Raw genomic sequence first — 18,272 nt, 5'->3', positions numbered from 1 at the left:
TGAACTCAAACCGAACCGATTTGACCCGACCCAAGCTCAACCCGATCCGAAATTGACCCGACAAATAACCGATCAGATCCGATCTGTTTTGACCCGAACTGATATTAACCCGACCCGATTTTAACTCGATTTGATTTTTACCCGATCCGAATTTAACTCGACCATGATTGATTATTGACCTTTTTATTCAAGTTCTTATACTATATATTTACTAATTATTAATAAGTTAACTTTTTTACTACAAAGAAATAGTCTTAAGTTTACTACAAACCCATCACGTGAGACAATCTGACTAAAAAGTAGGTGGGGTCCATATAAAGAGCCCTCTCTTCCTATCTCTCTCCTTTTTTCTCTCTCTACCATGTGTTTTTAGAATATTTTAATCGTTGTTATGTATTTACAAATAACATTCCTTCATTACTACTTCCTCTACAACTGTGCATTATCCTAGAATTATAGGCATTATACATCATACGGTTATATACACACTATGCAATAATTTATGCTCAAATAAAAAGAATGTACATAGTAACAATTAACTATCACTATGTATAATGTCAAGTTTTTAATATAAAAATTGAATTAGTGATAAAGTAATTCTAACAACTCTAACAAATATCTTATACAAATTGAATTAGTAATAAACTAAACTAATAGTACAGAACTCATAACCTCGCAAGATTGTACAATTGATGAAGAGTTGTAGCCTTGTAATAACCTTAAAAAATTGATATTCTATTTTGTATACATCACCATATGTAACTATTATTACTCATCAATCACTAGCTCGGTCTCACTTATATAGGTACGATAAGTTATCGATAATTATTCAATCTCAATTTTCCTTTAAGATAAAAATTATACATAACTTGATCAAATGAGAAAACTAAAACTTCGTGCTTCATAATTAATAATCATATTGAACCAATAATAAGGTAAAAACTCAATAATATCTCTAGATTAAAAATAACCTTATTTGGATATGAATTTGGTCGGCTCGACCAAAATCCAGCCAAACACAAAAAGGAATTGAATCGAAACTGACCATTTAATGAATCAACGGATCAACCTTATCTTAATTAAACTGAACTTGACCGAACCGAAATCAACCCGACCCAAATTCATCCGACCCGAAGTTATCCGGTTAAACCCGTTTTAAACCCGATCCAAATTTATCCAAACCGAAAGTGAACCGATCTGGAGTTGACCCGACCCATATCCGACCCGGACTCGATAGACCATGACTCGAATTTGACCCGACCCAAATTTGACCCGATCCGACCTGATCCGAGTTAAAAGGATAATTTTGATCCGAACATATCCGACCCGAGCAGACCCGACCCGAACAGACCCGACCCAAACTCCATCCGATTATCCGAATTGACACCTCTACTTTTGATCCACATATTCCAAAATACAGGGTAACAAAACTTTAGGTTTTATCATTCAGGGAATCACTGGCTTACATTTTTGTAAATGATAAAGGTGTTACTTCTGTTCCAAATCAATTACTGTAACATATTTTGACTTCTAAATTATCTACATACTCTGCTTGACAAACTTCTGGGAATTATAAATAATAAAAAATATAGTTATGTAGTATAACGTGTCATTTAATTTGGAACAGAGAAATATTACTACAGTAGTACATTTGTTTTCCTAACTTCCACTCTCTTCGTGTATACGGAGTATATTACTTTTAATTTAGGAAAATTTTAAAAATACCACCATCTAAAGTAGCCAATTTTTACATTACCACCTCAAGTTCTTTTTGTTGTATTATACCACCTATTTTTTTCCAAAACGCTAAAAATTACCACCACTTTTTGAGTGACGCCATCCTAGGTCCCACAAATGGCCTTCCTTTCATTTTCCCTCTCTCTTCTCTCGATATCCCTTGTTCTTCTCTCTTTCTATCTCTTCATCATGCAAGTTTGATTTCATTTATCGGTTTTTCGTAAATTAGGGTATTAAATTATGCAATTAAACCTTCAACGAATTGAAATTTCAAAATCAAGGGGTTGAACAAGTGTAATTATGATTAGTGAAATCAATTTGGGGGTTTTCTCAATTCAAAAAATTAGGGTTATTTGTTGTTGTCTTTGAATTGAGAAAACCCCTAAATTGATTTCACTAACCCTAATTGTTGAATTGAGAAAACCCCCAAATTTGACTACTTTAGATGGTGGTATTTTTCAAATTTTCCTTTAATTTATGAGGTTTGTATTGTTTATGACATATTTTTATTGTTATCACCTACCCAACAAAAATGATTTTGTTCAGTTTGAAAGGTTATCATTGTAATTTTGCTAGCAAGATTCAAACAAGAAATGATAAGAATAGGGGAGGGGGGGGGGGGTTTGATATAAATAAGGCCTTGGTATAGGACTTGTGGACCAAGCCTTGCTTGATAAACAACATGAAATGGAATATTGAAACATTTTATAATTAAGGATCTTGATAACGAGCGTTTCGGGGCGTTAGATAAAGAATAATTAAATTTGATTGAAATAGTATTAAGTTAGGAATGCATGACAAAACCACGCGTTGTTTGGTATAATTAATGTTAGTTTTACTCTAATATTTCCACTTTTAATTCTCTTATCTAACGCCTCGGGGGCGCCCATTAGCTTTTCCTATAATTAAAGATCATGGAGTGGTTAATTTCACGAAAATTCTTGTCATCTGCTGAGACATTTTCAACTTTCTGAATCATGATATACTCTGTAGATATACATCGTAGCTCACTTAGAACAACATCCAAGATTCTAAGTACACTTTTTGGGGATAGGACATGGGAACCTGAAGTAAGATAAATAGTACGAGTAACATATGTCTGTACTAACATAGGGCTTGGTAGCCTTGGTTGATGATTTTTAATAGAAATACAATAGAAAATCAATCAGACTAGAATGCAAAATCCATCAGTTCTGAATCCTTCTGATGGAGTAATTTTAGGAAGCACATAGAAAAAACATAGGAAAACCTTGGATAGTCATAGATAGAATGCAATTGTGGGTCTCTCTATTCAATTTGATGCTCGTGAATCATGATAGGTTATACATAGCAACATAGCCCGAATGTAATCTTTACAAGTTCGAGACATATCTACACCATTAGACACTACAAATTCAACATCAGGCATTACATAAAGCAACATTGCTGTATTGATCTTCTCACCTGTACAAAGCATCAGAAGGACAGAAAACCCACCTTCTAGGAAGGGTAGTCAACTGCCCCCACATCATGTGCTTAGGTAAGAGCGTAAAACTAGAATACAAGCACTTAAGTTTGCAAAGAAATTACAGAAAGCTAAGCTAAGGTAGCTCTGCATCATCCGATAGGGACTGATATGGTAGCATCATGCAGCAACAGCTCAACCATGATCCACTTCAAATGAAAACAGTTAACGTGCATCAGTGAACCATCTCTTCATCAGGTACAATTGCATCATGTAGGAACAGGTCACAATGTCCATCAACACGAGCAAGCCGGCCAATAACATGAGCATTTAATGTCAGAAACATGCTGCTAGAGCCAAAGTTGCTGACTTGCTGAGTCTAAAATTGTTAACATTATAGTCTCAAGTATGCAACATGATCCCCTAGGTCATTCACAGAGCAGTAACCAGCACTTCCATTCCGATATAAACTGTCAAGGGCAAGGAAATTGCTATCTATCAGCTGAGTCGTCAGGGATTTCTGTGTGCATGCACTCCATGCAGCTGGACTGTCCATTGTACAAACGCATGTAAATAATTAGCCATATTTCACATTATACAAGTTATAACTGTAAAGTAAATATTAGACAGGGAAAAAACAAACATTGAGAGCTTCTTAACCTGCATGTTTTCGTTAATGTTAAATTTCAACTCGTCCAGTTATCATGTGGAAAGAGCATAAGCAAAACCGATAAGAATCCAATGCTTCAGGGCTTCCAATATAAGTATGGTAGAGACATCCACAAACCAGTACTTGCAAGAGTTATACGCCGTAATGCGGAGATGAATGTAGCAGAAGTGACCAGAAAATCAGAGTGAATGTAAACAAATGAAAACCAAATTCAAGTGAAAGTACATGTTCTTTGGACTTAAATAAGCTCAAAGGTTTTGAGCATACAGGAGCATCTCTGGTTTAAGGCACTGCAAAATTTAGAGATTTATTTAGTATGAAGTATTTTTAGTTGCTGCAATCAATTTTTTAAGAAAGAGAAGCCTAGCCTACATGTAAGGAAGAAACATATATTTACCTGCATCTCCAACTCTTTCTCTTTGGAATAATTATAATCACAAGAGCAACCTGCAAGAAATAAGTGTCATTTTCCTCCAGTTTTTAAGGCTTCATTTCATATTACAAACGGAATACCACTGCATCAAGAAACCACTGCAACATAATGTTTCTACAAAGGCTCGCAAAAATAAAAGTTACTAAATAATCACTTACACAACAGAGAACAGTTGAACAGATAATAGGAGCTTATTACGGTGCATATATGATTTTCTAGGTTCCCCCGTCATATCTTAAAAGTCGTTTAATTATGCGTGTTTGTGTTTTTCAGTAAGGTTAGAAATCCTTTCAGGCTTAAAATATAAAGCTTTTGATTTTTGATAAATTTTGTAACCGAAATACCTTCAGACTGTTCCATCTTCTCATTATTCCAATATAAACGTCAACCAATGTCAAACCAGACAATCAGTCAAGTTTACAGCCATCTATACAAAAAAGAAGACAGATATTTTCAAGTCAGTATCCCCCTCTATTTTTTAACTTTTTCTCCTTGATCTTGAGGGTCACAATGGTTTTTTAACTAAAGGGTAGAAAGAGAGTGAAAAGATTTCCATGGTATCTTTTCTGTATTTTTTTTTTTTAATGCGAGTGATTTCAAGTTGGTGAGATGCTCTATTCCCATATTCTCTATTCCCCTGCAATCGCTAATGCTGAGGCGTTGAAGAGAAGGAAAGCAGCTTTGAAATGTCTCCCTAATTGTACCCAGATTTTCTATATTACAGAAACTGATACTAACAGCGCTTCCCACAAACTCCCTAATTAGGGAATTGAAAACGAATGAATTATCTATTATCAAACTGTCCAAATCGATTGGATTGCTTTCAACACCGCCTCCTTTCTTATAAAATGTCAGTGCTTCATTGACTTCGGTAAGATACAGTTCTTTTACATGTGGACATTGAGGAATGTATGTCAATCTCTTGCAATCCAAAATATCCAAGTCACAGAGCCGAGGAAATGATGGAATGAAAACAGTTTCCCTCTCCATACATGATGTTATATCTCTCCACCATCTCTTCAATTTCGGCATACCAATTAGCGTTAATTCCTCAAGACACGGGAAGAATTTCGCAGATGGAGATGGTGCATCGGCATCACTCTCTATGTACTCCATACTCTCCATATTAGAAAGCTGAAGATATTTGAGATGCCAAAGTTGACTCAGTGATGATGGCAGATTTAGCAACTCCTTACATTCTAACAACCGGATACTCACAAGAACTGACGCCTGACTTGGCAATTTGGTACCATGATAGTTGTTAATCGATAACTCCCTAGATTGGCTGTTAGAGAACAGGAACTCCAGCAATTTCTTCTCATGATAAGAATAGAAATACTCTATTTTCAAAGAATCGAGTTCAACAAACATACTCTGCATATTGCTTGCGTTCACATCCCCAAAGCAAAGTTTACCTCTGAGGTTATTGATAACAGCTTCCAAGTCTATGAGCTTGCCTTTTCTATCTTGTTTGAGTTCATCATCCTCACACACTACAAATGTTGTTAGTGTGTGAAGACTTGTTAATTTACCCATCCCTGCTGGCATATGGGTCAAGCTCCTACATCCCCTTATATCCAACACCCTAAGATTTACCAGTTTGCTAGTGTCCTTAGGCAACTCCTTTAGTTTCATGCTATCAACCAATTTTAAAGTTTGCAGGTTGTGAAGCTTGGTGATCGATTTAGGGAGCATCTCCAAATTATAATAATATGAGAGATTAAGGTAACCTCAAATGTAACAATCTACCTAGTGTGTCTGGTAAAGTTCTAAAGGCATGAAAAGGTTTTATAGACAATACCCTTAAACGACTACATTTTGAAATAACTGCGTGCATAATACCCTCACTCGCTCCCTCAGGACTCAAAACTAGACTGAACTCAAGGAAAAAAGAACGCAATGGTTTACAGGTATAATTACTTGAACTTGACCAGTTAGCCGGGCATTCTTCACTATCAATAAACAGATGACGAGCGTTTCCTTCAAATTCAAGTGTACTACGAGTACTCAATGTCAAGGATTCCTTCCCAGCTATCTTTCGAGCAAGGTCATGTATGAGATCATGCATTTTGACTGACTCAACTTCATCAGAGTATTTCTTCTTCTTCTGAACGTCTTGGAGAAAACACCTATGCAATAAAATTGAAAAGTATCTTTCGCCAGTATCTTCCATGCTATTATCTGTACCACTAGGAACAAGATAGCCGTGTGCTGACCATATCCTAATCAACTCCTCTTTATATATTCTATGATCCTGAGGGAAGACCGAGCAAAAGCTAAAACAACTTTTTAGGGCGGGATCAAGATGGTAATAGCTAAACATCAAAGTTGGCATCAAGTAGTCATCCTCATCGTCACGCATTTTAGCCAAATCAATTCTTCTGTACGACTGCCAAGCATTTATATCTTGACCACGCAACAAACTAGCGACCACCCTTATAGAGAGAGGCACATTAGCACATTTTTTCACAATATCTCTGCCGATTACATCAAAACCAGCAATGACTTCGTCTTCCTTAACTCCAAGTGATATTTTTCTAAATAATTTCCAAGAATCTTTTTCAGAAAGACCTTGCAACTTGTGCATTGGATAATTTCCAATAGCTGTTGCCACCTTTTGACTGCGACTGGTCACCAAGATTCTACTTCCCTTTCCACCTAATTTCAAGAAGTCTCTCAACTTATCCCATTTTATACCTCCATCATACCCCACATCATCCAAAACAAGAAAATACCTTTTTCCTTCTATCTTATTTTGAACTTTTCTTTGCAGATCCTCGAATCCAAGCTCCCTCCCACTGATCATCTGACCTAGGATATCTTTCGTGTCAAAATTTAAAGAGACACAAACCCAGTACATATTTCTTTCGAATGCTTCTTTAATCCTAAGATCACTAAACACAAGTTGGGCAAGAGCGGTTTTCCCCAACCCTCCAATCCCTACAATAGTCACAAAAGAAATATTTTTCTCCGACTCATCTTTTAACAACAAATCCACAATGGCCTCCTTGTCATCATCTCTCCCAATAATATCCTGCTCATACACATAAGAACAGGTTTCCTCTCTGATTTTCACAGGCTTATACAGCTTACTAAACCCAAAATCCTTATGATCTTTTGCTATTTTATCCAACTTCTCCCTAAGCTTCTTTATTTCTCCAGACGTCTTAAAAGCTAACTTTTTAGAGGAAAAGAAAAGGCGTACCTTCTTAGAGATATTACGACCAGGCTTCTTATTTTTATGCTGCTCGGCAATGGTGTTGTATTCATCAAACAAATCATCAGCGTCGTAGACAGCATCCTTGAGCTTGTTGACCCAGTCTTGACCGACACTGCTGAGCTCCAGGCTTTCAGAGTCAGCCTGTAGGAGGAGGGTCTTGATGGTATCGACAGTGTCAAGCAGATCCTTAAGCTCGGATTTGTAATTCAACATGGAGCATAACTTACGCACTTCCTCACACTGCAGCGTTGCAAATAGTGTCTGAGCAACACTCAGTGCCGTTGCCGCGTCCATGCTGATTGCTGAATGTAACTTTAGAGAGCAAAGAAAAGTATGAAGGCTAACAAGTTTTTTGTTATTCTGGTCGGAGTAGTGTAGTAACTATTAGCTCTACTTCCCTCTTTAAATAGAGAAGTGGTCCTCTTAATTAAATAGAGAAGTGATTCAATCCATTTCCACTACCAACGCTTTTTTTTTTTTTTTTTTAGTTTTATTTTGAAAAATTATTTTATTAATAAAAGATAGTCAAACGTTACTTGCAAACAATTCCTAAGAATTCTAAAATTCCAACACAAGTACAGATCACTTTATAACTAGTTATATTATAGATTCGAAAGCAATATAATATGTAAGTTAGCACTAATTTAGCTTAAGAGATCTACTGATAAATAGTTGTTTGAGCAAAAATGCTCACATGGTCTTCTAGATACTTTCGGAGATTACAAAATCCTAAATCTTGAATCATTAGGAACAAAAAAGAAATTAAACCTAATAGAATAACCAATGGAAACTCCTACAATAATTTACAAATAAGACCAGAAAAAGAGAAATGAAAGAGAAAGAGAGAAAAGGAGAAAAGCGAAGAAAAACCTAAAAAAAAATCAAAAAAAATCTAGTAATAGAGGCTAGCTAGAAAATCCTAACAGGGAGAGAAACCCTAGAAAGAAGAAGAAAAACCCTTCCAAAGAGAAATTTAGAGAGAACTCGTTAAACCAAAAGGGAACTCATTGCGGAAAACATTATGTTACCCCCTCCGTTTTTTAAGTGCCTCATAGGGGTGTGCATGGAATTTTAGGCAAAAAAATAAAATTATAGATAAGTGGGTATGATTAGGAATAAAAAAATTTTAAAAAATGCGAGAAAATTGTAAATGAAGGGCCTTTAATAAGGTACTTGAAAAACGTAGAGAATATAATACATAGTTTTTGAAAAATAAGGTACTTGACAAACGGAAAAAATATAAACTATTCCTTTCGTGTTTTAACAAATTTTACACTATATTTTAATATTATATGTCTCTCTTCTCATGATCCTTACCCAAACTTACTGTTACTTTTTTTGTTACTCCCTCCGTGTTTTAATAAGTGTTACACTTACCAAATCCGGCCGTATTTTAACAAGTGTTACACTTCCTTTTTTGGCAAAAAAGCTACATTAAAATATTATATCTCTCTCCTCTTATGGTCCCCACTCAAACCCACTACTACTTTTTTTATTATATATTTCCTCTCACATTCATTATTACTTTTTAATAAATTTTTAACCCCACTATCTTTCTTTTACAATTTTTTAATACTCCAACTACCCCACTTACCTCTTATTTTATTTAAGTCAATTAAATTGCCTAAAACTATGTGTCGGTCAAACTGTAACACTTGAAAAAGCACGAAGGGAGTATTATTTATTTCCTCTCACATTTTGTACTTTTCAATAAATTATTACTCTTACAATTTTTTACGATTTTGTAATACTCCAACTACCCCACTCGCCTCTATTGCATGTAAGTCAATTAAGTTGCTTAAAATTATGTGACGATCAAGGTGTAACACTTATTAAAACATATAGAGAGTAGTGTATAAAGATTAAAAAAACTTTGTGCTTTTGCTTTGGTTGTATGGTAACTCGTTGTCAAAAATTCGTACAACATTATTTAGTGCTGTCAAATTTCAAACTGAAACCGTTTAACTGCCCAAAATCAATCGACCCAAATGAGAACCGAACTGATTAAAAACCGATTTTTTAAAATCGAAAACCGACCTGAATCATATTTAAGTAAACCCGAAACCGAATTGATCCGAATAATGTCAAACCATATAAGAACCGCACCAGTTCTAAACCGAACTGAAATCAAACCGAACCGAAAAGAACCGAACCATCTCTAACCCAAAACCGTTTGAACCGAGGTGAAAACCATTTACATCGAACCGTGTATAAACCGAACCATTTACAAACCGAACCGTTTATAAATTAAACTGTAATTTCGATATCACAACAACTTATCAAATCATGATTATGACATACTCCGTATCAATTAAATGATTAAATAAGAAGCAGCTAATAACCTGATAGTAAAACAATAATAATACATTAATACACTAAACTTTTATAATCTACTTCGTAATAAACTAGTAAGCTAAGATCAGTATGACTAAACTTGAAAATAACATGATATGTATTTATAAAATCGATGAGAATTTGTATATAATATAATGCCTAAATATGAAGTGATGAAGTCTCGGCTTAATATAAAACTTGTTAACCAGCAAAAGGTTAGCAAGTACTATCAAATTTCAAACCAAAATTGTTTAACTGCCCGAATCCAAACAACCCGATAAAAAACCGACTTTTTGAAATAAAAAACCATTGCGAACCATAATTTAGTAAACGTGACATGGAACTGATCCGAATAACGTTAAATCGTATAAGAGCCGAACCCGTTAGCAAACCGAACCAGTTATAAACCGAACTAAAATAAAACTGAACCGAATCATTTCTAACTCGAAACTGTTTGAACCGATATAAAAACCATTTACTCCAAACCGTTAACAAACTGCAATCCGTCTGTATCGATCGAATCTTTTACAACCCAAACCGTTTACAACTCGAACCAAATTAAAACCGCTCAAGAATAAACCGCAACCGAATCGAACCGATAATTAATTAAACCGACCTGTAAAACACTTGAACTGATTACCAAAGCGAAACCGAACTATCAAACTGATTTTACAGTAATAGCATTACTAGTTGGAAAGATAAGTATAGTAAGACTTGAAATACAGAAAAGTAAAGTCATCCAGTCATCCAGTCATCCGTGTCCCCTTCAATTATACTCCCTCTGTCCTTTTATTACATGTTTGTATTTCTTTTTGGGGTAACCAAAATTAAGTGCCTATTTCTATTTATAGGTTGTACTTTTTTACAATATTATTCTCTTTTTGATGATTTGTCACCCTTTTTCTTTTTCTTTTTTGTACTTTAACATCAATTTTCAATACTTTCTCTCTCCTAATTTCCAACCACTTTTTCTTTCTCTCTATCTATCTCTAACCCCACATGCATATTCATATGCCCAATTATTAATTTTAACAAATTTTTAACTTTTTTAATTCTCATGCAAAATAAGAAATAGAAATGTACATTTTTTCTATCCGGTAGCATTCATGGGTCACATCAATATTATTTGTACCGAAAATTTTGCAGACCATGTTAGTTGTCTGACTGTCACCCATGATATATTTTGTTTGGTATGGAGTAATAACTTTTTTTTTGTGAAATAAGGTTTAGCTCATAGGATATTCAGCAAAAACTTTATTTGATACCTTGTGAGTTGTTGCCCATAAAACTTTGCATACCAAAATATTACTCCACTAGTCCACTCTATAAGTAAAATTCACAGGGTAATAAGAGGATAAATTTTATTTTAGTTCAGTACTTATCCTTACCATTTTGACATTTCCGGGATTATGCTATATACTTAAGCATGATTATCAAGGAAATCAACTAGCAACAGGACCTAATTAGCCAACAAAATATATCCAAATCATGCTAAACAACTTGACCAAGGGCAGCCCGCGACTTAAGAGTAATTTGCTTCGGTATGACCGTAGTAAAACTGTAGAAACGTAGTAGCACAAATGGCAACAACATCCACTAGACCACTAAACCTAGTGCTGTCAAATTTCAAACCGAAACCGTTTTTTTTAAATCAAAAACCGACCCGAACAGTATGTGAATGAACCCGAAACCGAACCGATCCGAATAACGTTACACCGTATAAGAACCGAACCCGTTAATGAACCAAACAAGTTCTAAACCGAACTGAAATAAAACCGAACCAAAAAAGAACCGAACTGTTTCTAACCCGAAACCGTTTGAACCTAGATAAAAACCGTTTACACCAAACAACTCAACCCGCGACCCGTTTGCACCGAACTGTATATAAACAGAATCGTTTGTAAACCGAACCGCTTGCAAACCGAATCATTTATGAACCGGACCGCTTATAAACGAATTGGCTACAAACTGCTTACTATAAAGAGAATATTAAAATCAAGTTAAAAGATGTTTTAAATGAAATTTAACAATGCACACATGTTTACTACCAATCGAGCATTATTATTTTTCCCAACTTTTTTTTATAGTGAATCCATGATCACCTATAACTATGTAAATGTGAAGTAATTTGAGAAAGAATGAGTTCATAATCCTAGAAATGTAGAGAATAGGCAAACTAGAAGGCCTTTTGGCCTTATTTGGCTCTATTTTGGGTAAAATGGCTCCTATACTTAGCAAATACATCATTTAATGTCATTTGAAGCCATGATTACCTATAACTATGTAAATGTGAAGTAATTTGAGAAAGAATGAGTTCATAATCCTAGAAATGTAGAGAATAGGCAAACAAGAAGGCCTTTTGGCCTTATTTGGCTCTATTTTGGGTAAAATGGCTCCTATACTTAGCAAATACATAATTAATGTCATTTGAAGCCATGATCACCTATAACTATGTAAATGTGAAGTAATTTGAGAAAGAATGAGTTCATAATCCTAGAAATGTAGAGAATAGGCAAACTAGAAGGCCTTTTGGCCTTATTTGGCTCTATTTTGGGTAAAATGGCTCCTATACTTAGCAAATACATCATTTAATGTCATTTGAAGCCATGATCACCTATAACTATGTAAATGTGAAGTAATTTGAGAAAGAATGAGTTCATAATCCTAGAAATGTAGAGAATAGGCAAACTAGAAGGCCTTTTGGCCTTATTTGGCTCTATTTTGGGTAAAATGGCTCCTATACTTAGCAAATAAATCATTTAATGTCATTTGAAGCCATGATCACCTATAACTATGTAAATGTGAAGTAATTTGAGAAAGAATGAGTTCATAATCCTAGAAATGTAGAGAATAGGCAAACAAGAAGGCTTTTGGCCTTATTTGGCTCTATTTTGGGTAAAATGGCTCCTATACTTAGCAAATACATAATTTAATGTCATTTGAAGCCATGATCACCTATAACTATGTAAATGTGAAGTAATTTGAGAAAGAATGAGTTCATAATCCTAGAAATGTAGAGAATAGGCAAACTAGAAGGCCTTTTGGCCTTATTTGGCTCTATTTTGGGTAAAATGGCTCCTATACTTAGCAAATACATCATTTAATGTCATTTGAAGCCATGATCACCTATAACTATGTAAATGTGAAGTAATTTGAGAAAGAATGAGTTCATAATCCTAGAAATGTAGAGAATAGGCAAACTAGAAGGCCTTTTGGCCTTATTTGGCTCTATTTTGGGTAAAATGGCTCCTATACTTAGCAAATACATCATTTAATGTCATTTGAAGCTATGATCACCTATAACTATGTAAATGTGAAGTAATTTGAGAAAGAATGAGTTCATAATCCTAGAAATGTAGAGAATAGGCAAACTAGAAGGCCTTTTGCCCATAATTGGCTGTGTGTAGGTGAAAGTGGTGCCTAATTTCAAGTATTTGGTTGTTTTATTTCATTTCTAGTCATGGACACCTTTAAAAACTATTAACTTATGCTGTTTCATGTCTTTTTTATTTAATATATGTTTGTATAATGAATATCTTGTAGGAAACCTACCAGAAGAAGGCTGAAGAAGCAAGTACTCAAGGGATTAAGAAGAGTCCCAATGAGTTGTATTGGGAGAGTGTGGGTGGCCGCAACAAGAAGGGTCGAGTAAGGGGTCTTGGTCAAAGTGCGGAGTTGTACTACAGCAACCGGATGGGTCGAGTTTCTAGGTCGTCACAGCAGTACACACCGTCCGTTGTTTCTCAGATGCAGGATCAGATGGAGCATAGGGTTCAGGCTCTTCGCGATGAAATCAGAAGTGAAATGGAAACTGAGATGCAACTCCGAATTTAAAGTGAAGTGGCTGAAATAGAGAGGAAAAACAAGGAGCGGTGGGATGAGTTTATGAGTCGATTCTCTAGCAACAACTCATGTTCTACCTTTCAGCCTCAGCATCGAGACCCCAGGGATGACCCGGGTAGTGGAGGAGCAGGTCAGGGTACCCCGGCCATTGTGTAGCCTAGCTTTTGTTTATAGTAGTATGGACATGTAGTCTCATTTAGTACGGACATGTAGTTAAGTTTATTTGTATAGCTTTTGATTATGTTTCCGCTCTTTTGGAAATAACTAAATATTATTATGTTCTACTAGGTGCATGGCTTTTGTGGAAATATATATAAAAATATTTTCGATATTCGATAAATTTTGTAAACAGGAACTAGGTGCAGGAATAGGTTTTTAATATTATTTTATGGCAAAAAATAATCTCATTTGATGCCTTGTTTTCACAAATTTCCGACGGAAATTTGCAAAAAAATTTCGTCGAAAAACTTCTTTTGCGACGGAATTATGGCACTTAAATTCCGTCGCAAAAGGGGAAAATTTGCGAGAAAATTGTTCCGTCGCAAATTTCCGACGGAACAATCTGTCGGAAATTTGCGACGGAACAATTCCCTCGCAACTTTTCCCCTTTTGCAACGGAATATTCCGTCGCAAATTCCGGATCTTCCGACGGATTATTCCGTCGCAAAGACTAATCAACGACGGAAAAAGTTCGTCGCAGATTTGCGACGGACCATGATCAAAAGTCAATGTTTTTTCCAAGGCCTTAAATTCCGTCGGAAAATTCGTCGGAAAGGTGTTTCCGACGGAATTTTCGTTGGAAAATAGCTGATTTCCTACGAAGGGTTTTCCGACGAACCGTTACGACGGAATTCCGTCGGAAAGATGTTTTGCGACGGAAATTGACCCTTCACCGACGAAATTTTTCCGTCGGAAATAAGGTGTTTTCTAGTAGTGTTTTATGCATCCCTAGGATTATTGGATTTTCAAAATATTTTGATTGTATCATATACAAATCTTCTTTCATGAACAATTTCAAAAAAGTGTTTTGAAATCCATCTACCAAATCTCATAAGGCACAAATCATTAAATATCTTTGATAGATCTTTACAACATGACTAATATAAAGATTTCATCGTAGTTATAGTCATATTATGAATTAGTTTAATCCTTTAACAAGTCTTTGTTTTGTTTAGAAAACACTTTTCTTTCTTGTCTGTTTTGCTTATAATGGGTCTCACCCAATTAGGCAAATTAATCAAGTGTCATACACTTTCTTACAGACTTAAAATCTATTTCAGATTTCTTGGTTTTTTTTAAACCACTTGGAGTTATCACTTATCAAATCATCTTTATTACTTGCATAATCATCATGTTCCAAAATGAATATTTTAGAACTCTTAGTCAATATGGAATCATATTTCTTTGGCTAAGTTTTACACATGCTAGTCATCATAGTGGGTTTTGATGCAACAATTGAAACTTACAACAACTTTGTTTAGTTTTCAATGAGAAACGACAATAGAGGATGTGCACTTGGAATGTACTACCTTCGACACATGGTTATTATTCCCATTACACTTAATGAGACCACGCGTTGTCATTTGTAACATGAGCGGTGAATCATGCTCATATTGTTGCTTTCATTCGATTTCTTCTCGAATTTCTTCAAGATTTTCGAATTCACTTTTCTTGAACTTATCAAGGTTCTCGAACTCTTTCAAGATTCTTATACTCCCACTTGCCTTTTTGATGAGGCACATTTAGCATAGGGTGAACCAACCATGGTTTGAACCATGTTTGTTTGTTGCTTTTTTCGAACTCTTTTGAGATTTATATTACTCCCACTTGACCTTTTGGAGCAATTTTCCATAAGGACACCTACTTGAGCAACAAACATATTGTGCTAAGTATGACTTGTGTAGTAGTACCCTGTGCTCTTGAACGTGTATCAAACGATTTGATACACATTTTATTCCTTACTTTGTAGAAAACTTTATAAGAACTTTTCTTATCCATATCACATATGAAGCCTTTGCTACATTTTGATTTGACGTATGTAGTTTTAATTTGTTTAGTTTTGTAGCTCATCTTAAAAATATATCCCTAGAATAATGGTTGGAAGATAGGTAATTTTCATCCATTATCAAAATATATCTCATATATATTGATAGCTTCCTTTTATTGACACTTCATAAGGTTTTCTTTAGGAGTTTGTTGTAAAAAAATTTCACAAGTCTTGGATGTTTATCAAAGTCTTGGCTTAAATACTCGTTATTACGATCATATCGCAATACTTTGAATATATTGCTAAGTAAATGTCTTGACTCAAACTTTCACCGTTACAATCATATTGTAGTGTATTTATTATCTTGTCAAGTTGATTCTGAACTTCTTACTGAACCTTTTGAACTTTTCACAATTTTCACACTTTATCTTTAACTAAGCACAAGTGATCATATCACAAATAAAGTTTCATTGTCCGTCATTAGCCTTTGAACCTTTGGTTTTCTTACATCGACATGTATTCGACCTTGAGTTCACATCATCATTTCTCTAAATGGTGACTTTGTCAAAATTTTCAAATTAGAATGATATTTACATATATCAATGGATTCATAATTTAATGATATTGAAAGTCCATCCCTTTGGATCTTCCGCATGTAATGTTCATTTTCATTCGAATTAGTTTACATATTAGAGACAATTTATATATAGAAATGGTTTAATTATTTCTATCATATAGAACTTTAAACCTATTTAGCAATTTAAAACACATCGTGACTCAATAAAGCATAGAATAACATTTACTACATCTTTTTGAATCTTCAATGCTCAGTCATTAAAACTTTGAATTTTGTATGTTTTGATATAGATAAGAATAAATAACATTTATTTAATTCTAGCCAATAACTAGGTAAGGTGAAATATAGTATCTACTAGTAAAGTTGCAACTTTTGCTTCCAGACTTGTAGATTTTACTCGTGAAGTAGCAAAATTTGCTTCTAAACTTGTAGATTTATTTCTCCTATAGCCATACTTCTTCATTTAGTTCAACCACATTCTCAATGAGAGAGAACTAAACATGACATCATATGTCCAAGAAGTGGTAATATGCTAAATCAATTTCTATAATATAATTCTTAAATTGGAACATTTCCATTCTTTTACCTTCCAACTGTATGAAGTAGTTTCTAATCAATTGGAATTAGTCCATTTAATTTGAAACATTTGTCGTTCATAATAACTTTTAGCATGTAAGTAGTTCTAGGTTTGAGAAGTAACAAGTTGTTTGCATTTCTTAGCCTATAACTTCTTAATGCAATCCTCATATATTCTTAAATCTTTCCCATTTGAGCCACTTAGAACATTTCTTTTAGGTTCAAAATGATACTTTGCTTAACTACTTTAAGCACATTTCGTGATATTTCTAAGTCTATTCAATCATTATTCATATCAGAGTTTAATCAACTATTTAACTCTATATTAAATGGATGAAGAATAATGTCATTTGATCAACTTTTGATCATAGAGAGTTCCAATCAATTTATTGTATTCAATCATATTGAAGATAAGAGATTTTATTGGATTTATACTTGTCTTTTGGAGGGTTTGTACCTCCCATCTCATTATATCCCTTGAAACACTTTTCAAAATAAAGATGTGCTTGCATTTTACTTAAACGTTTTAAGTCCAATGAAATCAACCTTAGACATGTGACATGGGTTTCTAAAACTTGCCTTTTAGAGACATCTTAACAAAATTAGAATATAGGTTTATGCATTATCTTTTAAACTTTTGAGAACATTTCTCAACTTTATTTTCAATCGAGGAGATCATATATAATAATAAAATTAGAACAACATGTTACTTATAAGTAAACACAAAATTCAATTATGTTTAATAAAATTTAAAGCACCTTAAGTGTATTAAATAGGTAACTTTAAAAAACTTCATTCAATTTTAAATGATCCCTATTTGAATTAAGTGATTCCAAGACCCTTTATTCGTGTAATAATTGACCGGACTTTGTCCCTACCATCAACCATTACATTTTCAAGGTGAGTAAACTCTTTATTGATTACAAATCTTGTAACTCTTGGTTGAATAATTAACCATTACATGTTTAATTATTACTCTTTGATTCAAGGTTCTAAACTCTTTAGGTAACCTTGTTAAGTATAACCAATTAAAATTGTAAAACTTGATTTACCCCAAATCTCCCAAGATATAAAATGACACCCAGGTTTGTCATGACCGATCATCAATATCAAAGGTTTATTAGGTTTTTAATGGAAAAGCAACCTCAATATTACCGGGACCAAGATTCATTATGTTGTGATTATTTAGTGAACTCTAGCACATCATCAATCAACATAAATAAAATCTAACGTGCATAATCAATTGATTGTATAAACAAGACATAGCATGGCCCCTAATCCTAAGAAAACTAACAAAGTAAATGCTCCCATTTGAACAATCATGGATCTCATCTACCTCGCTCCTTTGGGCCTTCACTTCATGGGCTTCTTGGATTAACTGCAACCTGTAATTCTAATCTATTCTATCTACTACTTAAATAAAATGAAATAAAATTACAAAAATAGTTTAT

General features: G+C 34.2%; 1 protein-coding gene across 1 annotated transcript; it reads right to left on the bottom strand.

Moving 5' to 3' along the window:
- Positions 1-3,004: 3,004 nt before the first annotated feature.
- Positions 3,005-7,798, bottom strand: LOC145580893 (putative disease resistance protein RGA3). The gene is made up of 4 exons (XM_081637977.1): positions 6,205-7,798; positions 4,249-4,298; positions 3,842-4,141; positions 3,005-3,729 (listed from the first exon to the last, which is right to left on the bottom strand). The coding sequence occupies exons 1-3, from the start codon at positions 7,796-7,798 to the stop codon at positions 4,100-4,102; spliced, it is 1,686 nt and encodes a 561-aa protein (XP_081494103.1). The 3' UTR covers positions 3,005-3,729; positions 3,842-4,099.
- Positions 7,799-18,272: the final 10,474 nt, after the last annotated feature.

The sequence above is a fragment of the Chenopodium album genome, chromosome 15, assembly GCF_948465745.1.
Source record: "Chenopodium album chromosome 15, dcCheAlbu1.1, whole genome shotgun sequence".
In the NCBI taxonomy this organism is placed as follows: domain Eukaryota; kingdom Viridiplantae; phylum Streptophyta; class Magnoliopsida; order Caryophyllales; family Amaranthaceae; genus Chenopodium; species Chenopodium album.
The sequence above is the reverse complement of the archived record's forward strand: the minus strand, read 5'-3'. Positions and strand labels throughout refer to the sequence as shown.